A 23140-nucleotide genomic window follows, 5' to 3' on the forward strand; every position below is an offset into this window, starting at 1 on the left:
GAGCTAATTCTGTAAAATAAATCTCTCCCTATATATACATACAGGCATGCTTCCTACTGGTTCTGTTTCTATGGAGAACTCTAATACAGGGGCCACATGGTGTCTGTCACTGATTACTCAACTCTGCCACTGCGGTGAGGAAGCAGCCACAGACAATACGTAAATAGATGGGTGTGGCTCCGTTCTAATTAACTTTATTCACAAAGATAGGGAGTGGGCTGTTCACAAAAATAAGGAGTTCGCCCCCCCCACTGTCTCCTGACAAGTAAGTACAGTACCTGGCATGGAGAAGGCACTTTGAGTTATAAAATACCACTTAAAAAATCTGTAGAATGAATGTGAGCAAACAAATGAATCATCGAGACTGAGAAGCACAGCTGCGGCTGCAGGACTGGCCCGCACAGTTAGGGAGAGAGGCACTGAAGACAGGGACTCTTCCACTGTCACTGATTTCCACTGTCTTGACAAGGGTATCTGCCTGAATATACCACCTGGCATCTCATCGCTCAAGGGAGGAAAGAAAAGCTGTGCCCTGTTCCTTCACCCACCTGTCTCAAGGGGCCAGCTTAGCTTTAGATGCGACCTCTCACAACTCTCAGCAACTACCTGGAGGCAGCTGTACAAAAACTAGAATTTACTTTATTAGAAGAAAATGTCTAAGAGCCACACTGGTGGGCGCAGGAGGGGCCCTGGCAGCAAAGGCTGTGCACAGCAGTCTATGGTGGGGAGGGCAGCACCCGGGCCCATGGCCACACCTGGGGAAGAGGCAGGGCGAGGCCAGGCCGCGCCTGCAGAGGAGCTGCTCCACACTGACCCCGAGGAAGGGCCAGGACACAAAGCCCTGCTTGCTGCAAACAGGACCCCTCGGATGCCGGTTCCCCGGTGCTGACAGCCCGACCTCTCACACGTACTCCCCACAGTCAGAGATGATCACCTTCTGCTTGGGCTTCCCATCCTTGCTGCCCTGGGCCTTTGTGGGCAGAACAGAAGAGAAGGAATCAGGGGAGGGAGGATGGAGAGTAAAGGGCGGCTCAGAGATACCCGGTCCCCCTGCCCATCCTGAGCAGCAGCAGCCAAGGCCGCAGAGCCCCAACTCCTGCTCTCCCACATGGCTGTGCACCCAGGGCCCGGGCGGCCACCCACCTCAATCTGCCGCAAGACGTCCAGGCCTTCTGTCACCTCCCCAAACACCACATGCTTGCCGTCCAGCCAATCTGTCTTGTCACACGTCAGGAAGAACTGGGAGCCGTTGGTGTTTGGGCCAGAGTTGGCCATGGAGAGCAGGCCTGGGGGAGAGAACAACCAGGTCGGCTCCCTCCACCCTGCTCCTGGCCCTCAGAGGATGGCTGGCAGCAGAGGCAGGAGTATAAATGCTGCCAGGAGGTGGAATGAGATGAGGGCCGAGAACTGGCTACTGGCAAGACGGAGGCTGCTGGCATCTTTGATAAGAGTGGTTTCAATGGACAGAAGTCTATCTAGAGGGGGATAGAGAGAGCAGAAAGCAGGGAGTCTACATAATTTTTTCAAGAAGTTTTGCTTAAAAAGGGGACCAGAGGCATGGATGTTAGTTGAGGGGAGAAATGAGTCAAAGGATGTTTTTGAAAGATTGATATGCATGCTGCTGGGCTGATCTAGCAGAGCAGGGGGAATGCATCACACAAGGCAGTGGGGGCACGACTGCGGAAGCCAGGTTCCTAGGGAGGGGAGAGGGGAGGGGGTCCAGGCCACGAGCAGAGGGGAGACAGCTCAGCCCCTGCATTTGGGAGGAAGTCAGAGCAGGTAGGTGTGGACAGATGCAGGGGGCCAAGCATCAGCGGAGGCAAAGAGTGACGTGGAGGCTTCGGGAAGGAAGGGAATTGTCATCTCTGACTGGGACCGAGTGTTCCCTAGGGAGCTCTATCTAGTAGGCTGCCGAGGGCCCTGAAGAGCTGCGGTCATAGATCTCAGTACAGTTCTGTGTTTTCTCTAGTTGCTGGGAGACCAAACACTGAGAAAGTCTGACAAAGGGCGTGGGCAGTGGGGTTGAGGGAAGAAGAGGGCTTACAATGGCCGACCACAGACTCCAAGCTAGGCTGACAGAGACTGCAGACATGGTGGAGGAATGGACAGTATATGAATGTAAACCAGCTCACTCCACTTTAGCCAGGCTTAACACTTCTCTGCTCACCGGGTGGGTCTCCTCCAGACCCCCACCCCTAAGCCAGAACCACAGCCCATCACTGCCCCGCACAGCCATCCTGCTCCAGCCCGGCCTGCTCGTCCCCACCAGCTGAGCAGGTCCCACCTGGTCCTGTGTGTTTGAGGATAAAGTTCTCATCATCAAACTTCTTCCCGTAGATGGACTTGCCCCCAGTGCCGTTGTGGTTGGTGAAGTCACCGCCCTGGCACATGAATTGGGGGATGATGCGGTGGAAGCTGCTCCCCTTGAAGCCAAAGCCCTTCTCGTGGGTACACAGGCAGCGGAAATTCTCTGGGGTCCAGAAAGGAAAAGATGCTCGGGTTAAAAACAAACAAAAAAACCCCTTTCTCTAGACTCCGAAAAACTGTTATATTTGTTTAATGTTTACATTTTCATCTAAAAATATGACATGCTCATTATAAAACTCTGAAATACTGACATCATGAAAGACTAGAAGGGATTCTGGTTAAAGGAAGAGGACCAAATACATGCATTCTAGCCCTGCTCCACACTGAACAGGCGGTAAAGCATTATTTAAAAAAAAAACAAACAGGATCTTAGAAGAAAACACAAGGGCAACTCTTTGCGACTTTGGATTTGGAAATGGTTTCTTAATTATGACATCAGCAAAGTGAAAAGGCAGCCCAGGGAATGTGAGAAAATATTTGTAAATCATATCTGATAAGAGTTTAACATTCAGAACATACAGTGAACTCACACAACTCAAAAACAAAGAGATAAACAACTCAGTAAATAAATAGGCAAAAGATTTGAATAGATATTTCTCCAAAGAAGATACACAAATGGCCCCAAGCACATGAAAAGATGCTCCATCTTATTAGTCACTAGGGAAATTCAACTCAAAACCAGAATGAGATCCCACTTCACATCTACTAGGCTGGCTATAATAAACAGAAAAAAGTGTTGGTGAGGATGTAGAGAAACTGGAACTCTCATATATTGCTGGTGAGAATGTAAAATGGTGCAGCCATTGTAGAAAAGTTTGGTGGAATCTCAAAAAGTTAAACTAGAATTACCATATGACCCAGTATTTCTTTTTTTTTTTTTTTGGAACAATTCCAAAATTTATAAGGAACCACAAAAGACCCCAAACAGCCAAAGCAATCTTTTGTAGGTCTCTTTTTTTTTTCTCTTTCTTTTTTTGTTCTCATTTCTTATGATTTGATGACTAGAGTAGGTCCTTTAACATTTGCTCTAAAGTTGGTTTGGTGGTGCTGAAATCTTTTAGCTTTTGTTTATCTGTGAAGCTTTTGATTTCTCCATCAATGACCCAGTATTTCTTAGGTAGATATCCCAAATATTTGAAAACAGCAATTTAAACACATTTGTACACAAATGTCTACAGCAGCATTATTCACAATAGCCAGAAAGTGGAAACAATGTTCAAGTGTCCATCAACACACGAACTGACAAACAAAACCTGGACTATCCAGACAACAGAATATTATCCAGCCACAAAAACAAGCGAAACATTGATACACAGATGACCCTTGAAAACATGATGCTAAGTGAAATAATCCAGACACAAAAGGACAACTACTGTATGATTCCATTTATGTGAAATATCCAAAATAGCAAATTTAGAAAGACAGAAAGTAGATTAGACATTACCAGGGGCTGGGGGGGGGGATGGGGAGTTACTGTTTAATGGTTACCGAGTTTCTGTTGGGAGTGATAAAGAAATGTTGAAATTTTGAAAATAGATAGTGGTGATGGTTGTACAACATTGTGAATGCAATTAATGCCAGTAAATTGTACACTTAAAAAATGGATTAAAAAGGACCAAAAAAAGAGAGAAAGCAAGAGAAGAGAAACAGTAACAAAAACTTTTGAAACAAAAGACAAACAGACAAACCATAACTGATACAGTAGACCTAAGAAAGCTAAATCAAGCTGGTAAAGCCAAGAAACAACTGGATTTATGTTGCAGAAATGTCAAAAGCTCAAGGGTGAAGATAGTTCTAAAAACAGTAAATCCGATTGAAAGCCTGTTTAAGAAAACAACTAGCCCCCAGATCCTCACCATTTCCTGGCCCTGGCTGCTGGCTGGAGGTCTCCTCTCTGCTAGTTAAAGCAGGGGGGAGGGGGTCTCTGGTCTGGGATGCACTACACACAGCTGAGGGCTGAGGTACCAGAATGACAAATGGAGATTAAGTGGGAAGCAATTATAATTGCTCCCAGCCCTGCCCCCCACCCCGAGAAGGCAAACAACTGGACACAGGACAACTAACAAAAGACAAGAGTCTTCTCTGTGGACTCTGCTCTGTCCAAAGGACTATAATTTCCAAGCAGATTTTTAGGGCCCTATTCTTAAATATAAAGAAGGTATCTAATGTGAAAACCAAAGACCAAAACAAACAGATCAGCAGCAAAGCAAAGCAAAACACCCCAGAAAAAGGTAACTTGAAACATCAGCTGTAAAGGAAGAAGATACTTCAGTAATATCCCCACATGAAATGATAGTGCATGTATGAAGTAAGCACAGGATGCTATAAGAAAGAACATTTGGAAAGGTTCCAGAATGAGAGGAGAGAGAAATCCGAAGGGACAAAAGCAAAGAAATAACCCAAGGAAATTTTCCCAAACCAAAGGATAGGACCGTCCTGATTGATGAGAGTGGTAGGCAGAAGAATGGCTCCCCAATGATGTCCACGTCCCAACCTCTGGAACCTGAGAATATGTTACGCTATACTTGGTAAAAGGTATTTTGCAGAAGTGATTAAGGTTATGAGATGGGGAGAGTAGCCTAGATTATCCAGATAGGCCTAATAAAACCACAAGCCTATGACCAGAGAACTTTTCCCAGCTAAAGTCAGAGAGAGAAGTGGATGGAAGGGGAAGCAGGAGATTTAAAACATGAGAAGGAACTGGATCTACCACATCTGACTTTGAAAATATAGAAAGGGAGTCACAAGCCTCTAGAAGCTGGGAACAGCCCTCAGCTGACAGTCAACAAGGTAATGGGTACCTCGGTCTATACATGCAGGAAATTGAATTGTACCCACAATGTGACTGTCTCTGGAAACAGATCCTCCCCTACAGCTTCCAGTAAGGAATGCAGCAACCCAGCCACCATCTTCACTTTAGTCTGGAGAGACCCATGTTGGACTTCTGGCCTCCAGAACAGTAAGATAATAAATGTGTGTTTGTAAGCTGCTGAGTCTGTGATAATCTGTTACAGCAGCAAGAGAGAACTAGTACACCAGGGCCCAGTGACTATCCAGCATGATGATGGAAGATCTACTCCAAAGGCACACTGCTTCAGAGCCCAGGACAAAGAGACCCTCCAAGCCTCTAGACCAGCGTTATCTAACAGCTATTAAGCAATTGGACAGTGTAACTGAGGAAGTGAATTTTAATTTTACTTAACTTGAATTAAATAGTCACATGTAGCTAGTGGCTACCATACTGGATACCTTAGCTCTAGACAGGAAAAGAAAAAGTAAGTTTCTATAAAGGCCCAAGAATCAGAATGACATCAGACTTTTCTAGAATTCTACACCCAGATTATCAAGTGGGAAAGTAGATATTTTCACACATCAGCCTCAAAAAACTTCCCCCAAACTCTTTTCTCCAGAAGCTACAGAAGTATGCCCTCTACTGAAATGAGTCAATAAACCAAAAAAAAAGAATACCCCCAAGGTTCCAACATAAGAGGTGAAAATAGGAAACCCTATGACAATAGCTAGGAAGTAGGCCTAGAAAGCAGCTGGAGGAGGTCAGAAGGCTCCAAGGAGGGGCTTCTGTAAGAAAGTGAAACTGACAGAATGTCTGCTGTGTTTGAACATGATGAGAGATCTACACAGGCAGGAGAATTTGGGAGAGAATCAGGATTAAATGCATAGAAGACTAAGCAAATGTGAAAACAAGATAATTAGGAATTCCAGGGAAAATGAAATGCTATGCGTGAAAGGAAGTTATCACAGTATGATGGTTATATAGTTAAAATAACCTATGTCTTAACCAAAATTATGGTTAACAATATAAGGAAGATGAAGGAGCAGGGAAGATGATTTAAAAAGCTAACTCTCTATCTTCTAAAGCCAATAGATAATGTCTAAAATGAAAAAACCAGGTTGGGAAAGCTGGACAGCTGCATGTAAATCAGTGAAGTTAGAACACGTTCTCATACCATATACAAAAATAAACTCAAAATGGCTTAAATACTTCAACACAAGACAAGACACCACAAACCTCTCAGAAGGGAACAAAGATAAACACTCTCTGATATAAATCACAGCAATGTTCTCCTAGGGCAGTATACAGAGGCAATAGAAATAAAAGCAAAAATAAGCAAATGGGACCTCATTAAACTTACAAGCTTTTGCACAGCAAAGGAAACCATAAATATAATGAAAAGACAACCTATGGAGTGGGAGGAAATATTATTTGCAAGCAATGTGACTGACAAGGGCGTAACTTCCAGAATATACAGACAGCTTACACAACAACAACAAAAAATGACCCAATCCAAAAATGGGCAGAAGACCTAAACAAACATTTCTCCAACAAAGACATACAAATGGCCAACAGCACATGAAAAAATGCTCAATATTGCTAATTATCAGAGAAATGCAAATCAAAACCACAGTGAGCTATATCACCTCACACCAGTCAGAATGGCCATCATTCAAAAATCCACATATGATAAATGTTAGAGAGACTGTGGAAAAAGGAACTCTCCTACACTGTTGGTGGGAATGTAGTTTGGTGCAGCCATTATGGAAAACAGTATGGAGGTTCTTTAAAAAGGTAAAAATAGACTTATCCTATGATCCAGTAAGTATACCTCCTGAGTATATATCTGAAGGAAACTATAATTTGAAAAGATACATGTACCCTAATGTTCATAGCATCCCTATTTACAATAGCCAAGACATGGAACTAACCTAAATGTCCATCAACAGATGACTGGATAAACAAGTTGTGGTATACACATACAATGGAATACTAGTCAGCCATAAAAAATAATAAAGTAATGCCATTTGCAGCAACATGAATGGACCTGGAGATCGTCACTCTAAGTGAAGCAAGCCAGAAAGAGAAAGAAAAATACCATATGCTATCACTTACATGTGGAATATTAAAAAAAAGAAAAAAAAAGGTACACAAATGAAATAATTTATAAAATGGAGACAGACTCACAGACACAGAAAACAAACTTATGGTTACTGGGGGGAAAGGGTGTGTGAAGGGATAAACTGGAAGTCAGGATTTGCAGATACAAACTACTATATATAAAATATATACACAACAAGGTCCTACTGTATAGCACAGGGGACAGGTATACATATAGAAGTATATTCAATACCTTATAATGGCCTATAATGAAAAAGAATATGAAAAGGAATATACATATATATGTTTATATATATATATGAATCACTATGCTGTATACTAGAAATTAATACAACATTGTAAACTGACTATACTTCAATAAAAAAAGAAATTAAAAAAATAAAACACAAAATAGCAATATAAATCTGTTATTGACCAATATGATGTAAAAACCAAAAGAATCAGCTAAGAGTTGGAAGTGGCTGCCCCTGAGAAGCAGCAAGTGTTGGTGGTGGGGCAGGGCGGGAGGACAGCCTGGGGGCACCACTGTTTTGCAAAACAAGCTTTGTGAAATTAACATTTTAAACTATATGTCTATATGATAAAATCTAGATTAAAATAGAAAAAATACTCAAGAAACTGTTAGTTAACAGTAGTTATTTCTGAAGAGTAGGGCTAGATGTGGAGAAGAGAAGAAGACTTAAGTTTTCAATTATTGCCTTCAATATTGTTGGAATATATATACATATGTCTGTGGTACTTTTCTTTTTAAACCATGAATGCATGTTCACTTGTACTAAAGAAAAAACAATTATTTAAAACTAGTAAACTAGCACTTACAAAGCTTCAAAAATGCCTGCTCTGACTCATCTGTTACTGGATCCCAGAATCTGAGATGCCACAAATGAACTCAGGTCAGAAACAATGTCAAGGACACAAGAACTGAAGCACTGAGACTTTGGGAAGGCTCAAAGCTCGGCCACCAGCTTCCTGGTGGACCTGACAGAGTCCTGCTCACCTGCTGTCATGGGAACGACGTCTGAACGCAGGAGCATTTGGATGCGGCCGGCTGGCTTGTTCCCGATCTTGATGTCCATGTACACCTGAGGGTTTGACCGGGCCTTTTTGACAGGGGGCTCTCCCTAGACGCAGGAGAAATGGCCAGGTTAGAGAGAACTCCCTGACTCCCCGAGGAGAAGAGCGAGGCTTCTTCTGAGTTCACATCCAGAACCCTATTGCAGTGAGCAGGCGGAACAAGATGCTGACAGGGGAGGCCTTGGGCCCTGATGGGCTGCAGAAACCGGAGGCCACAGCCACGGCCACGGTCCCCAGCTGGACATCTAGGGACAAGAGACCTCAGCACCATAGAGCGGGAGCCCGACCGCGAGCACGTTATGCATCACACCCTCAGACACGCCACTTTCACCTTCACCCTCCCCCGCAGTCACAGAACAGCACTTTTCTGGCCACAACACACAACTCTCAACATCTTCAAACCCCCCTCAAGCCCTCCCACTTTAGTCCAGTTAAACAGACCCATCTCTGTAGCACCATCCCCTCCGTCTAGAGTGCTCAGCCCTGCACAGCCACAGTCTGGCTGTGATGGAAGCAGGGATGGCCTAAGTGCTCAGAAGACAATGGGGGATGTTGGGGCCTTGCTTTGTGCTACAACTGGGTGAGGCTGAGCAGAGAAGACATCAATACAGCTGTCACGTTTGCACCAAAGAGAAAAGTCAAGTGTTCTTAACTTGTTTGTGGTTCAGCTTAACAAACGTGCTGAGGAATCACGCTAGCACTGAGGATTTGACTACTATCTGCCGCTAACAAGAACAGTCACATAGCAGTAGCAGCAAGTACTGACGTAGCACTTGCCATGTACAGGGTACTATTCTGAACGTCTTATGTACATCAGCTCATTTAATTTTTACAGCCACCTGCAAGATCATTGCTATCATCGTCCCCATTTTATAGATGGGGAAACTGAGGTACAATGAAGTTCAATAACTGCCCAAGATCACAGAGGTGGTAAGTGGTGAAGCTGGAATTTAAACCTAAACCACCCTCCTCAAGTCCTTGTTCTTAATCACATTACCCCACCTCACATTTTACATTTTTATTAATAAGATGTATAACACAGGGCCCTTACACTCACAGAATTTACAGCAATAAGCCCTTGAGTACCCTACACAAAAGCCAAGACACACTAGGAAATACAAAGACTGGTTTTACCAAGAGTGTTAAGTGAGGACTGCAATATGGAGAGGTGGGCAGAGTCAGGGCCTTGGCGAGTCCCCCTGGAACTTCATCCCATGGGACAGGAGCTGGGCAGCCACTGAAAAGTTCTCAGCAGGAGAGTTAGCTGACCAGTCTTGTGCTTTAAAAACATCATTCTAGCTGCCTTTATGAAAGACTGGAGGAGAGCAAGACTGCAGCCGGAAGACTAGTTAGGAAGCTATTGCAATTATCCAAATGGGACGAGAAGTTACATTGGGACGACAAGTTACACTGGGACGATGCAGTAACTTGGGGAGGGCGATTCAAGGAATATTTAGGAGAACAACTTGGTAGAGTATGATGTACCAGCTCTATTTTAAAGAGGGGTCTAGGGTGACTTAGGGTTACTCCACTGACTATGACGGCTATTATGTGCTCTGCTTTGCATCCAGCCTGGGTCAGTGAGGATGGATAGTGGCAAGTTGGCGAGCTTGAGAGCCCAGGAAGAACAGGATTAGAGAAGGGAGGGCATCCATTTTAGGCAGCTTTAAGCTGCCTGCGAAACTTACACAGCAGAAATGTCTGAACCTCAGGACCAGAGACAGAGGCCAGGAGAGTCAACAGCACAGGAGAAGCTGAGAAAAATCAGTGACTGCTACTGTTTCAGCCAAGAGGGGAGAGAGAGGTGCCAGGAGCCAAGAAAGAAATCCCGAAGAACAACACTTACAGGGAAGGGAGGGGTAGCCTGAGAGGCAACAGCTAGAGAGAGATGCTGCGAATCAGGACAAAGGGCCAGGGCAGGTTCTCAGGAAGGGAGAACCTTAAACCTGTGCACTGGAGGCTGCAGGAGGGGGAATGACCTCCTTCGTCAGGACAGGAACAGGAAGACAGGGAGCCTGGTGCCCGATGCTTCAGTGAAGGAGGGCTGATCAGGATGGGTGCAGAGGTGCCCTCACCACCCTCCCTGGCCTCAGGCTTCCTCCTCATCAGTGGCAATCACAGAGCAGAGCTCAGAAGCTCCTCCACACAGCACAAGGACAAGGGGCCTAAAGCCTCCCTTTAGTTCACTCAATACCACTTTCACCAAAACACTAAAAGTTCATTTCTTCATTCTCTCTGCTTCTGTATATATACACACTTGCAAATTCCCATAAAACCCTAAAAAACAAAGTCTCCTGTGGGCAGTGCTGGCCTGCAACCTCACCTCCTGGGTTTCCACTTTGGGAGGCTCTGACCCTTCTTCTTCTTTATTTTCTTCAAGAGTCTTCCCAGAAAACTTCTTCAACCAGTCATCATCTGACCAAACTGAAAGGGAAGAAGCAAGCAAATGTCAAATTCAAGCTAACAGCCAACTGCTAAGTAGCTGCTTTGGTCAGCAAAGTAGAACATATTCTGTGGCTCTCTCGGCCAGAGGACTCCGCTTCGGAACTCCCAAGGGTGAGGAGAGATCCCCCAAGGACTGCCAGCCCGGAAGTCCAGCTCTCAGCAGGGCTAAGTGAAAAAGCTCTGCCCCAAGGAAAGGCGCAGCCTTTGCCAGTTCTGGCCCGATGGAACCACCCCAGGAATAAGTGTGGAGAAAACTGGGACAGATAAGAGATCAGGCAGGGTTTCTCTCATAATGGAAACAATTACCTGGCTTTGTTGAGAAACTCACACTCTTTCTATTTCCCTACAAAGGTGGTGTATGCCCTTTGCCAATGCAAACTATCCCTGCTACTCCTGTCCACCAGAGCAGCATTCAGCTCCTACTTCCAAGAAAACAGGGACAGAAAGGCAACCAAGGCCAAACTGGAGGATGTGATGGGAATCTGTGTTGCTCCCACTCACCTGGTCTGGAAGAGCCTTCCTTAATCCTCATTGGTTTTGCCAAATTGACACGAATAGTCCGTCCAAAGAGCTCAGATTCATTCTGAAAAGATTGAAAATCCAGTTGTTTAAACTGCTAGGTTAAAAGAAAGTCAGACAACTTTCTGTTTACTTTCTGTTTATCTGAGACAAGCTCACGCTCTGTTCTCCCTTCACCCCTGAACCTCTAACAGCAAGCTCTGCACCCACCACAAAGCAGCCTGTGGGCTGCAGGAATTTCCTCCCTGGAGCCATCACACATCTCCTCTCTTTCCATACCAGCAAAGACCTGTGCTACCAAAGTGCCTCTCGGTTCAGAGCACTCTGAAATTACACGAAGAAATGCACTTTCCAAGTACCTGAGTTCATCTTCGAAAGTCCACATCAGCTTTGAAATGGTGAGAAATGATCTTTCTCTCTGAGAGCTGAGGCGTATGTTTGGTAACAGAGAACAGAAATAAAGGAAAACCTTATTGTCCAAAGATAACTGGTACCAGGAAAGGTCACTTAATGTGAATTCACTTAAGGCAGTGAAGAAAATTTCACAGTAAAAAGTGAAGGGAAAAAAAGATGACTAGGACTTTATCATGATGAAACTAAAAATAATGAAAATAAATTCCTTATAGTTAAAATTCAGGTTTAACCATGCAATAATTTGTAGGTCAAAGATGTAATTTCCCAAGAAAACACTATCAGTATGATATGGTATCTCTGCACTTCTTACCTGATGTGAAAGTCTTAAGTATCTCAAAGAGGGCATAAACACTCAAGAGCTTCATCATTTCCCCCAAGGATCTCTCCAGGCTATTCCAATCTTTTGCATCAGTAGCACACCCTATTATTATCCCTCTTGAATTTCTCTTCTCAGTTGTTAACTGGTCCAACACTTCATGAAATCCTGCCTCTTTTGCAAAATATGCAATTTCACTGTGCAATCAATTTGCATGGTGCCTGCAATTTACTATCCTAGACGTGGGCAGCCAGTGAGAGACTGACCAACAAGGAAGGTTAGGATTTACCTTATTGTAAAATGGGAAAGGATGTTTGAGTTAGGACAATTTTATAAGTGATCAATTCATGGTCAATATTTCCACATGATGATAATTTCTACTTCCCATGCAACCTTGTAACTTTGGAGGTTCATCAAATCAGTGTATGAATTAGAACCCTCTGTACTACCAAAAAGCAACTTCAGTAAGAATGAGGATTCACAGCCATACCATGTTGTCGATAGCTGCTGCGGCATCCTGCCAAGGAAAGACAAAGCACAAGTTGAGGCTTGCAGCCAAATGCCTCTTGTGGTTTCTGAACACAAACCCAGTAGTTAAAAAAAAAAAACAAAAAACCAAAATACAACCCCCTCCCCCCTCAAATAAACCCAACAGGAAAAGGTCACGTCTATACCCCCTGCTTAGATTGTATCTGTCTAACAAAGAGCACTTCTTGGTGACTTCAGCACAGCTATTTGCCATCTCATGGAAGGCAAGGAAACAATCACCAGCACTGCCAGGCAAGAATGCTCAGTGAGCAGAGCTGCAGGAGCTCTGTGGAGCAAGAGGGGCATGACCTGACAGGTCTGCAATGTTTAACCACCGTCTACAATTTGATTATGTGAGGAAAGCTTTCCTTCAAATAGCGCTTCTTGTCTCTCTGGAAGCATCAACAAGAGGCCCAGAAACCCAACCAAATGGAGGACAGCTCCCTTTGTAATCAGTAACAGTAATAACACAACCCAAAGACTTAACACAGGTAACAGAAAGTTCTCACCTCTGCCAACTCAAATTCGACAAAAGCAAATCCTCGGTGCTTTTCTGAGAAAAAGGCAAACAAAACCAAGCAATTACTACGTGGGGCAATGGGAAGAAACAGGTGGTCAGAAGGAAAGTGAAGTCAGTCACGTTCCATATCCATTCACTAGACACTCTACCCAATCACTGCTTAGGAGGAAGGAATCTCATACTTGGATTCTTCCTAGTTTAAACAACATTTCAAGCAATATCAACTGTTTTGTAGTAAACAGAGTTAAGTAATGAACTATACTTTTAATCTTTAAAATATGCATGTAATTCTTCTACCAAAACCAAATTAAAACGTTAACTTTTGCATGCAAGACAGCTAGAAAAATGAAGTCATTTAGCCTAACAATTATTCACTCCAAATACACATTTTGAGCATCAGCTGTGCATAAAGCATGAATACTAAAGCCTGGATAAGGATGCTCAGTCTTTATCCTTAGCAAAACACTAATCTTAACTAGAAAGTCCAAGTGCACAACAGCATTAGTTTAATTAACCGATTAACCTTAGTGAGCCAATATAACCTTATCATTTTTATACATATAAAAATCCGAGGGAGATTAAAAACCTTTTTAACAATCATATGCAATGTTGATGATAGAGCTGGACCTAAAACATCAATCTCAAAAATGATGACAAACGTAGAATAGAAAACTGAACTGTAACTGTAATACTAATTGAAGAAAAACTTACCTAGGTGTGCAGAGGCTAAAGCCCCATTGCTGGGGCTGGGCTTTCCTGCTGCCCTGTTTAATAACACAGCTACCAAGAAGGGAGCAGGTGCAGTGGGGTACCCAGCAGGTAGTTTGAAACAACAGATCTCCATGTAGCTTAAAACTTGTCTTCCTACTGGCTAAATGGAAAGTTTGTCTTATCTCAACTGCAACAGATAGGACTCTCCGCAAAGCATGTTACACATGCTTATAACTATAAGCCTCAGAACATTCCTTCTGCATCACTTCTGATCACTGTCATGCTGCCTGATGCATATTTAAAATACACTGATATGACTTTTAAAAAAATTTCCTAGCAGGATTATGAGCATGAGAGACACTAAAAAAGACTTACCTGTTTCATAATCGAGAGGAATCTGGATATCTGTGATGTCTCCAAAAGGGATAAAAGCAGCATGAAGAACTTTGTCATCCACCTCCTCTGCGAGTCCACCTGCAGAGAAGCCCAGGGCCTTCTGAGCCACTGTCCTCCATTCTCCTGGGAAGTCCCTGCAGTTCAGTTAGCACGCTATAGCCAAGGGGAGGGGTCTTTCCATCCAGTCCTTTGGGCCCATAAATAGTCCTCTCATCGGCTCCCTCATGCCTACTTATGAAGCACACTCCTTTCTTCGCCCTTCTTTCAGACCCTGATCTAGCCCCAGGGATTACTGCAATAGCTTCAAAACTGACGTCCTCCTCCTTCACAAAGCCAACTAGAAAGATCCTGGGAACGTGCATTTTAACCCATCGCTTCCCTGCTGAAACTACTTCAAAGGTTTCCCACTGTCCTCAGGATAAAGTATAAACTCCTTAGCAGTGGACACAAGTCTCTTCATAAGGCCTTGTCCATCTCTTCAGCCTCTTTCCCTTTACTTCCTCGAAAAATGACACACTTGCCTCCAAGTGTCAGTCTATTTTACACCTGGGCTTTTGCGCCTGCTGCTCCCTTTCAGTAACACACTTGCCCCTATTTTGGCCACCTGGCTAACTTCGGCTCATCAGCTCCAGCGTCACCGCATCCTGAAAGCTAGCTCTCACCTCTCCAACTGGAGGGGTCATTTCTCCCCTCTCCCAGTCCCATGTCACCATTGTCCGTCCCCACCAAAGCGCTCATCAAACGGTACTACTGAAGTTACTCCCACTTTTACCAGGCTAGTGGGTAAAAATTCTTTCCTTCGCAGCAACACTGGGGGCTGAACCATCGCTGCAGTTAATGTAAAGTGAATGGGCGAGAGAATTCAGAGGTTCCTAATATTCCTCTACCAATGCTCCGGGCCCAGGAAGTGAAGAGGTTCCTGTTAGTTTAAAGGGCTTGGAAGAGAGTTGCAATCATCATTACACCTCCGGCTCGGAACCCGAGGGAAAGCAATACTGCCATAGATGCGGCCTAAACCGCTGCTCGCCGCCCCCTCCGTCCGGGAACCTGTCCAGCTCCACGCCACGACCCACTCGCGGCCCTGTTCGCCCAGACTCCACCTAGCGCCTGCTCACCGACGTACAGCACTCGCTTGGTAGTAGCCATCTTGCTCCCGCTCTTCCGCCGGAAGCCTGTGCTCGGCCCGCCCCCTACTCCACGGCCCCGCCCCAGCGCCCCGGCGCTCGCAGACTCCGCCCGCCGCCGCCCGGTCCGCCTCCGGCTCCCAGAAAGTGGCGGTTGTCGCACAGGGGCATCGTGGTGGGTGAAGGGACCGGGTCCTATCGCTTCCTGGGGCGGAAAACAGTGCTCTGAAAATCAGCCGTGGTCTGCAAATAATAAACTACCAGTAAACTACGGTCTGCAGGGCACGGCCGCGCGTCTCTTTTTGGGCAACCCGGGAGCTACGAATGGTTTTTACGTTTTTAAATAGCTGGGGGAAGAAATCGAAACAAAAATAATATTTCATGACATTTGCAAGTTATATGAAATTCAAATTTCGTTCAAAAATATTAATTGGAACCCAGTGATGCTCATTCCTCTAAGTATTTATTGCTTTCAGGCTGCAAAGACAGACCTACGGCCTGCAAAGCTTGAAATATTTACATCTGGCTTTTTAGGAAAAATGTTTGCCAACGCTTGGAATAAACCAACTAATACATATATCACAGATTGACATCAGTAGTACAAAAATAATGGAGCCACCTATTTTAGATACAGCAGTGGGTTAGGACCTCCCTAAGGTCACAGTTAAGCTGAAACCAGGAGGAAGAGGAATCAAAGAGAGGAGGAAGCGGGGAAAAGGGTTTCAGGGAGAGAAGACAGCTTCTGCATGTCCAAGGAATTGAACGGCCAGAGCATGAGGGTTGGAGAGGGGAGGGGAGGAACATCAGACAGGAAAGGTGGGCAGGGGTCACAGGAAGTGGGGCCCTGTCAACCACGTGGAGGATGTGAGGGTTTTGAGAAGCTATTGAAAGTTGTGATGGGGAGTTACATGGTCACATTTGTATTTTAAAATAGCGCTCTGACCACTATGACCAGAACTGGATTGAGTGGAAGCCTGGAGACAAGGAGGTTAGTGCAGTAGAGACTAGGGAAGAGTTGATGGTGGCTCTCTCCCTCCACCCCCACCCCCCAGCTTGTTTCCAGGGTGATCTTTCTTCAAAACAAACCTAAACTCTCTAGAGCTCCCTGCTTAAATCAGTGCTGATTATGACAGGTCTCCTAGAGCCCTTGACAAGGGGCCGTGGCCAGGTCAAGTCAAGATGGACCTCCATACCAGATCTGGCCCTTACAGATGCTCATTTTCCTTAGCCCAGAGCTAAGCAGTCGATGTGTAAACAGCAAACCTCATCATCATCAGGCCAAACCAGGGGGATACTGCTCATAGAAACAAGGCTGTGAGATCTGATTACAAGATCTCCTTGTACATGTTCTTTATTGTGATATAACAATTCATGTACCATAAAATTCACCATTTTAAAGTGTACAATCAAGGGGGAGGGTGTAGCTCAGCGGTAGAGCACATGCTCAGCATGTACGAGGTTCTGGGCTCAATCCCCAGTACTTTTATTTAAAAATTAATTTAAAAAATTTTAATGTGTACAATCAGTGGTCTCTAATAGATTCACAAAGTTGTGCAACCATCCCTGCTAATTCTAGGACATTTTCATCACCCTCTAAAGAAGCCCCAAACTCCTTGTTACCCCTGCCCCCTGTCCCCTGGCAACCACTAATCGACTTTCTCTGTGAATTTGCCTATGTTGGATATTTCATATGAGTGGAATCATATAATATGTGGTCTTCTGTGATTGGCTTCTTTCACTTGCATAATTCTTCCAAGGATCCTCTAAGTTTTATTTAGCATTTGCTTATACTTCACTTCCTTTTACTGCTGTATAATAATATAGAATATGAATATACCACATTTTAGTTATACATTCATCAGTTGGTGGACTATGGGGTATTATGAACAATTCTTTTATGAACATTCATGTACAAGTTTTTGTGTGGACATATGTTTTCAATTCTTTTGGGCATATACCTAGGAATAGAATTGCTGGGTCATATGGTAACTCTGTGTTCAACTTTTTGAGGAATTGTCTCTAAGTTTGGTTGTACTGCTTACCAGCTATGTGACCAAGGGCAGATTGTTTCATTGTTTTGTGGCTTAGATTCCTCCTCTGTAAAAATGAGACAATAAAGGGCATTTTTGCTGTTTCTAAAGCAATTGCACCATTTTACATTCCAACCAGCAATGTATAAGGGGTCCTATTTCTCACATCCTTGCCAACACGTGTTACTGTATGTCTTTTTTATCATGGCCAACCTAGTTGGTGGGAAGTGGTATGTCAATGTGGCTTTGATTTCTATTTTTCTGAATACTAATGATGTTGATCATGGCCATGGTGTTCTCCTATGCTGAGATTTGCTTGTACATAACATTAGGCTTCCCCCCACTTAGGTTGTTTTTCTCTTGTTACTTTATAGTGATTTTCCAGATGTAAAGCTGATCATTTTATACTACAGTTCCTTTGCTATTTATTAACATAGTCCAATCCCCATCCCCACCATCCCATTGGACTGATTGTGCCCTTTCTCCAATATAGTGTCTCCAGTTTGGTCTGAATCTGGGCTCTCTACCCTGTTAGAATGATTCTGAATTAATTCTACCCAATTTAACTTATGTAGTTTAATGATAAATCTTTATGTCTTGTTCTTTTTTCAGAATTGCCTCGAATATTCTTAGATGTTTACTCTTTCATATAATATTTTGGTGGGAGAAAGTAAGTAGGTTTATTTATTTATCTGTTTATTTTTAATGGAGTTACTGGGGATTGAACCTAGGACCCTGTGCATGCTAAGCACGCACTCTGCCACTGAGCTGTACTCTCCCCACATCTTTCATATAACTTTTAAAAGCATCTTTATTGTGGTCTAATTCCTGTACAGTAAACCACACATATTTCAGACGTACAATCTGATGAATTTTGATAGATATATATACCTATGAAACCACCACCACAATCAAGATAACTAACATTTCCATCACTCCCCAAGAGGTGCGAATTTCGAGTTTCCAATTTATCCCTTCCCACCCCCTTTACCTCCTTCCATACGAATGTTAGAATCCACCTATCCAATTACATAAAAAAAATCCTCATACATTTTTACTGTAATGAATTGAATTTATCAGTTTATTTTGAGGGAGAAATGACAGCTTTATGATATTATTTCCATGCATAAACATTTTACATCTCTCCATTTATTGTTTTATATTCTTTTTCATATCTATAGAAATATTTTGTGTTTCTCTCTGTAAATGTCTAGCACATCTTTTATAAGAAGTATCCCTAGATACATGATAGATTTACTGACATTGTGAATGATATCTTTTTGCCTATTGCATCTTCTAGTTTCTTATTCCTGTATATGGTAATCTATTGATTTTTCTGTTGATCTTGTATCTGGTAGTCCTGCCAAATTCTCTTATTAGTTCAAATAGTTTTTCTCTAGATTTTCTTGGATTTTCTAAATTGACAGTAATACAACCTGAAAATAGAGATGGTGTTGTCTCTTCCTAATTCTTATCCCTCTTGTTTATTTCGCTTAACACGTTGGCTAGGAAGTTGGAATAATGGTGAATAGCAGGCTGACAGAGAGCAATCTTACCTTGTTCCTGACTCCATGGAAATGCCTCCAAACTTTCACCTTAAGTATAAAGTTTAGGTTTTTGGTAGATATGTTTAAAAAGTTCCCTTCTATTCTCAGTTTGCTTAGAGTTTTTATAAGAAGTCTGTTTAGCTTTGTTGAATGGTATTTCTGAATTTTTGAAAGAATCATGATTTTCTCCTTTATGAGTTAATAGGCAAATCACAATGATAGACTTTCTAGTGTTGAATTATCCTTCTGTGAGTAAAAGGAAAATTAATAGAGGCCTGGCTAATGCAAGCCTGCCTGAGACTGACCTTGGGCTTCCACAATACTATTGCCTTGGAAACAGCAGAGTTAAGATCAAAGGAAGATATTGTGTATGCCTCCTTTGTTGCGTGCATAGGTTCAGGGGAGTTGTCAGTGGGCTTACACAACCAGGATGGTATAAAATATTGGTGGGAAATAGAGGTTACAGCTTCTATGAATCAAGATGACTTCCACCCATGTTGGCTTTCCCTTGGTAGCTGTACATGACCTGTGGGTGAGTGACAGAAGAACCTGTGTACTTGGGTAGCTGCTGGGCCTCCCAGGGAGATGCAAATGCATCTGCCACATCTCCTGCTTTGTATTCTAGATTAAAATCTATTTGAATCTCATGGGTCTGATTGCCAACTTGACCCGTAATCACAGCCATGGTATTATTGCACCTTCCGTACCATTGGTCATGGTATATGCTTTTTTAAATATGCTGCCAGATTCTATTTGCCAGCATTTTATTTTAGGATTTTTTTGAAAATATATTCATGAGTTTGGGCTCAATTTTCCTTTCTCATACCACCATCGCAGATTGGTTTGGCATCAGTTCTGTAAGCCCACAATTCTTACCTGAAATTCCAAAATTCAAGAAGTTCTGAAAACTAGCAGTAGGGCTTTTTGAGGGAAAGAGGTACATTTTCAGCAAACTCATATGGCTGCCAAACCTGATCTGAACTAATGTGAGATTATTTATAGCTTTTATCCCACTTAGTATGTTTTACGGCTGAAACGTTAACAAATTGATTGCAGTGGGCTGGTCCCCACTGTGCTGGGGGTGTTATACACAGCTTATACACTGTATCATCTTTATAAACTTCCAAAATCCAAAAAGTTTAAGGTAAAAGATAGTGAATTTATTTTAGCCTGATAAAATAAACTGGTCAGATTTCATCTGTTTTTTTTGGGGGGGGGTTGGTGGGGGAAAGGTTATTTGAGGTAGTTTTCAAAAGCTAGGGATCATTTGTTTCTTTAAAGTGTGGAAAATTTGTGAAGCCCGATGGACTTTAAGTCGTGTGTGTGTGTGTGTTACTGTTGGTGGTGGGTCATGGTAATCAATTTTTTGGTGCCACTCTTCCCTGCCTTACCCAACTCTGCCAAGCCTTCCTGCTTCCCTTTAAGGAAGTCTGATATTGCAGTTCAAAGCTATTGGAGACACTAAAGACCATTTGATTTGCAGAAACTACTGGCTTTTTGTACGGACAGTTTGGGAAGAAAAAGGCTTTCAGGGATTGTATTTAGCATGGTTATGGAGGTCATGTTTTAATTTTACCACTAGGGGGCAGTCATGGATCATAAATCAGTAGGCTATTTTAAAAACAGTGACCTAAAAGACATTCAACACAGTGCCAATTTAGGCATGTATTATTTCCCCCACTTTATAGATGAGGAAACCGAGTCTTAGAAAAAGTAAGTAATCTGCTCATTTCACGGGAGTTGTAAGCCGCATAAAGCAGATCTGGAATTTTAACCAAGATCTATTTGCCACTACAATCCATGCTCTTAACATTATATTCTCTCTTTCTCTCTAATAAAAGCAGTATACCAAACTGGTTAAACGTACCAACTCTTACAACTCAAAAATCATCCTGCTTGACTAGGCCCACCCGAGTACCTGCAGGGCAGAATGGTGGCAGAAAACTGATTCCCATGGCAAAGCTGCCAACATCTGGCTCTACCGCTTTCCAGCTGTGTGACCAAGGGAGAGTTAATTGCTCTGTGGCTCAGATTCCTCACCACTAAAAAAGAGGTGATAAAGGAAATTTTTGCTGAGTCTTGAGCATATGCAGTTCACTGCATGACACTGCAGCTGCATTACTAATAAAATGCAAGAAAGCCATCAGTCAGGGTCCCAGAAGAAGGAACCAAATCAAAGTCCTCTTAAACTAATCAGAATTAGCAGAAAACAAAACAAAACAAGAACAACAAAAAACCAGCCTGATGATAAATTTGTTTTTGTTTTTTGTTTTGTTTTTTAATTAAAAATTAAAAATTTTATTTTTAATTTTGTCAGGGGGGCAATTAGGTTTTTTATTTATTTATTTATTTATTTATTTATTTGATGGAGGTACTGGGGATTGAACCCAGGACTTCGTGCATACTTAGCATGAACTCTACCACTGTTATATTTGTGATCTGTGTCTCAGCTGTACTACTTGGACTAAATCTAATGGACTTATTGGGTCAATAGCGTCCTAAAAAGCCACAAATGGAACTGAGGCTCAGTTTCATTACAAGCCAAACAATCCTGTGCTGAAAAGCTAAAGATCTGTTGAAGTTAGCCCATCACTTCTCCTTCTGAAACAGTGCCTTTTGCCTTTAGAATTTCATGTTTGTCTTTGGACTGGGAGCCCATCTTCATGGGGCCTGTTCTTTCTAGTATATGACCTACCTGAGAGTAAACCCTCCATGCTTTAGCTAATTGTCCTGAGTTGTCAGTTAACATTTAATCTGAAGACCCCAATATTACATGGCCTAACTTTTGAATTGGATCAAGCTTCTCTGCCTTACCCGGAGGTACAGTTAGTTTTGTATTCACTACATACCAGCACTTATTTTTCTTTTTAATAGGGATAAGAGTTCCTAACTCATGAGATTATGTTGATGATGAAACAAAATGTAGGGCACTTAGAACAAAGCCTGAGATGGTAAGAACTCACTAAGCGTTATTGCTATCAGTTCAACAAATATTTTTTTGAGTGCCAGCGATGTTAGACAGTATTCTCTATTCGAAGGACACTTAGAACATGTGTCTGTAACAGGAAGAGCCCGATCAGGAGAGAGAAACTACACTGGTTATTTGAGCCTGAAGTTTTATCTAAAGAATTGTTACCTCAGTACAAAGTTATGAACTGGCTAACTGAGAAGACAAGAAAAAGATAGTAAGGGATCTTGGAGGCAGCAATTAAAGAAGCAAGCATCTACTACCCCTTGGGCTGCAAGAACAAAGGGAAGTTATTTAAATGCTTGGGCATCCTGGGGCCTTATTGACCCTGGAGGAACTGCTTCCAGGGTTAGCTAACATCCCCTTTAGAGATGGCAAACAACTTGCCTTAGAGGGTGCTTTTCATATGCAATTGGTCCAGAGCCCATGACCCCAACCACCTCCTCTGTTTGGCTCTCACACTCTGGGCCACTAGCCACCTGCCCTAATCACTCCAGGGCCAGGGGTGATTATCAGGACAGTCCCCATACCCCAGAGCCCACTGAAATTTTCAAACTAGCTAACCCTAAACCTGCAGTGAAAACCACAATACTCTTTTTTCTAAACTTTTTTTTTAAATGTAGATATACTGGGGCACTCACGCATGCTAGGTATGCACTCTAACACTGAGCTATACACCAAACCCCACAATAAAGACTCGCCCACATTTTCCCCTCACTCCTCCTACCTCCTGATCCACCCTAGTGCTCCCCAACGTGGCCCTGCTATTGGATTTGGTAGAGTGGAGGACTTTTGTACCCTTGACTGCCTTTAGATAGGAGACAAATATTTTCCATTTTCATGGGGGCAGAAGAAATGGATCCAGACATGAATGATTTGTAAACTTGGTGACAGAAAGACAAAGGAGTTCCTCTTTTTACCCCCTAACAAAATGCCAATAAAATGACCTCTGAGTTGTAAGCGTTAGTCAAAAAAGTCAAAAAAGGATCATTAAAATCAAACATATTTTAGATAATACGAACTACAAGACCAACCTGTGACTATAAAAAGGGCGTGTGTGATGGTGAGAAAAACCACCATGGATGTTCTCAATGCCAGATCTCACCAGGAGAAAATCTCCAGTCATTTATACCTTCATAAATGACTGGAGATGGTTATTAGTTAAGGTGATTAACATTAGCTGCTGTAACAAACAACTCCAAATGTAAATTCCTGAACTTAACAGAAAGTTGTTTCTCATTCATGTCACCATCTGATGCAGGATGGTGA

General features: G+C 42.9%; 1 protein-coding gene and 1 long non-coding RNA gene across 4 annotated transcripts in view; one reads left to right on the forward strand and one right to left on the reverse strand.

Annotated features, from left to right (window-relative positions):
* Positions 1-619: 619 nt before the first annotated feature.
* Positions 620-15379, reverse strand: PPIE (peptidylprolyl isomerase E). Of its 3 annotated transcripts, none has more exons than XM_006219435.3 (10): positions 15318-15379; positions 14182-14280; positions 13085-13128; positions 12538-12564; positions 11300-11381; positions 10677-10777; positions 8277-8400; positions 2285-2470; positions 1144-1286; positions 620-970 (listed from the first exon to the last, which is right to left on the reverse strand). In XM_006219435.3, exons 1-10 carry the CDS (start codon positions 15346-15348, stop codon positions 902-904), a joined length of 906 nt encoding a protein of 301 aa, XP_006219497.1. In that variant the 5' UTR covers positions 15349-15379; the 3' UTR covers positions 620-901. The 3 variants fall into 3 exon arrangements, with proteins under 3 accessions (XP_006219497.1, XP_072830798.1, XP_015107700.1); XM_072974697.1 differs by lacking the exon at positions 15318-15379 and adding an exon at positions 15168-15219; XM_015252214.3 differs by lacking the exon at positions 15318-15379 and adding an exon at positions 14865-15043.
* A 47-nt stretch (positions 15380-15426) lies between these two features.
* The window catches only part of LOC140700933 (uncharacterized), an 8131-nt gene continuing 417 nt past the window's right edge, over positions 15427-23140 (forward strand). The window contains exons 1-3 of the long non-coding RNA XR_012079689.1: positions 15427-15501; positions 17969-18026; positions 18866-18976. This is a non-coding gene — a long non-coding RNA (uncharacterized lncRNA). The remainder of the gene's footprint in view (positions 15502-17968; positions 18027-18865; positions 18977-23140) is intronic.

The sequence above is a fragment of the Vicugna pacos genome, chromosome 13 (genome assembly GCF_048564905.1).
Source record: "Vicugna pacos chromosome 13, VicPac4, whole genome shotgun sequence".
Lineage (NCBI taxonomy): Eukaryota > Metazoa > Chordata > Mammalia > Artiodactyla > Camelidae > Vicugna > Vicugna pacos.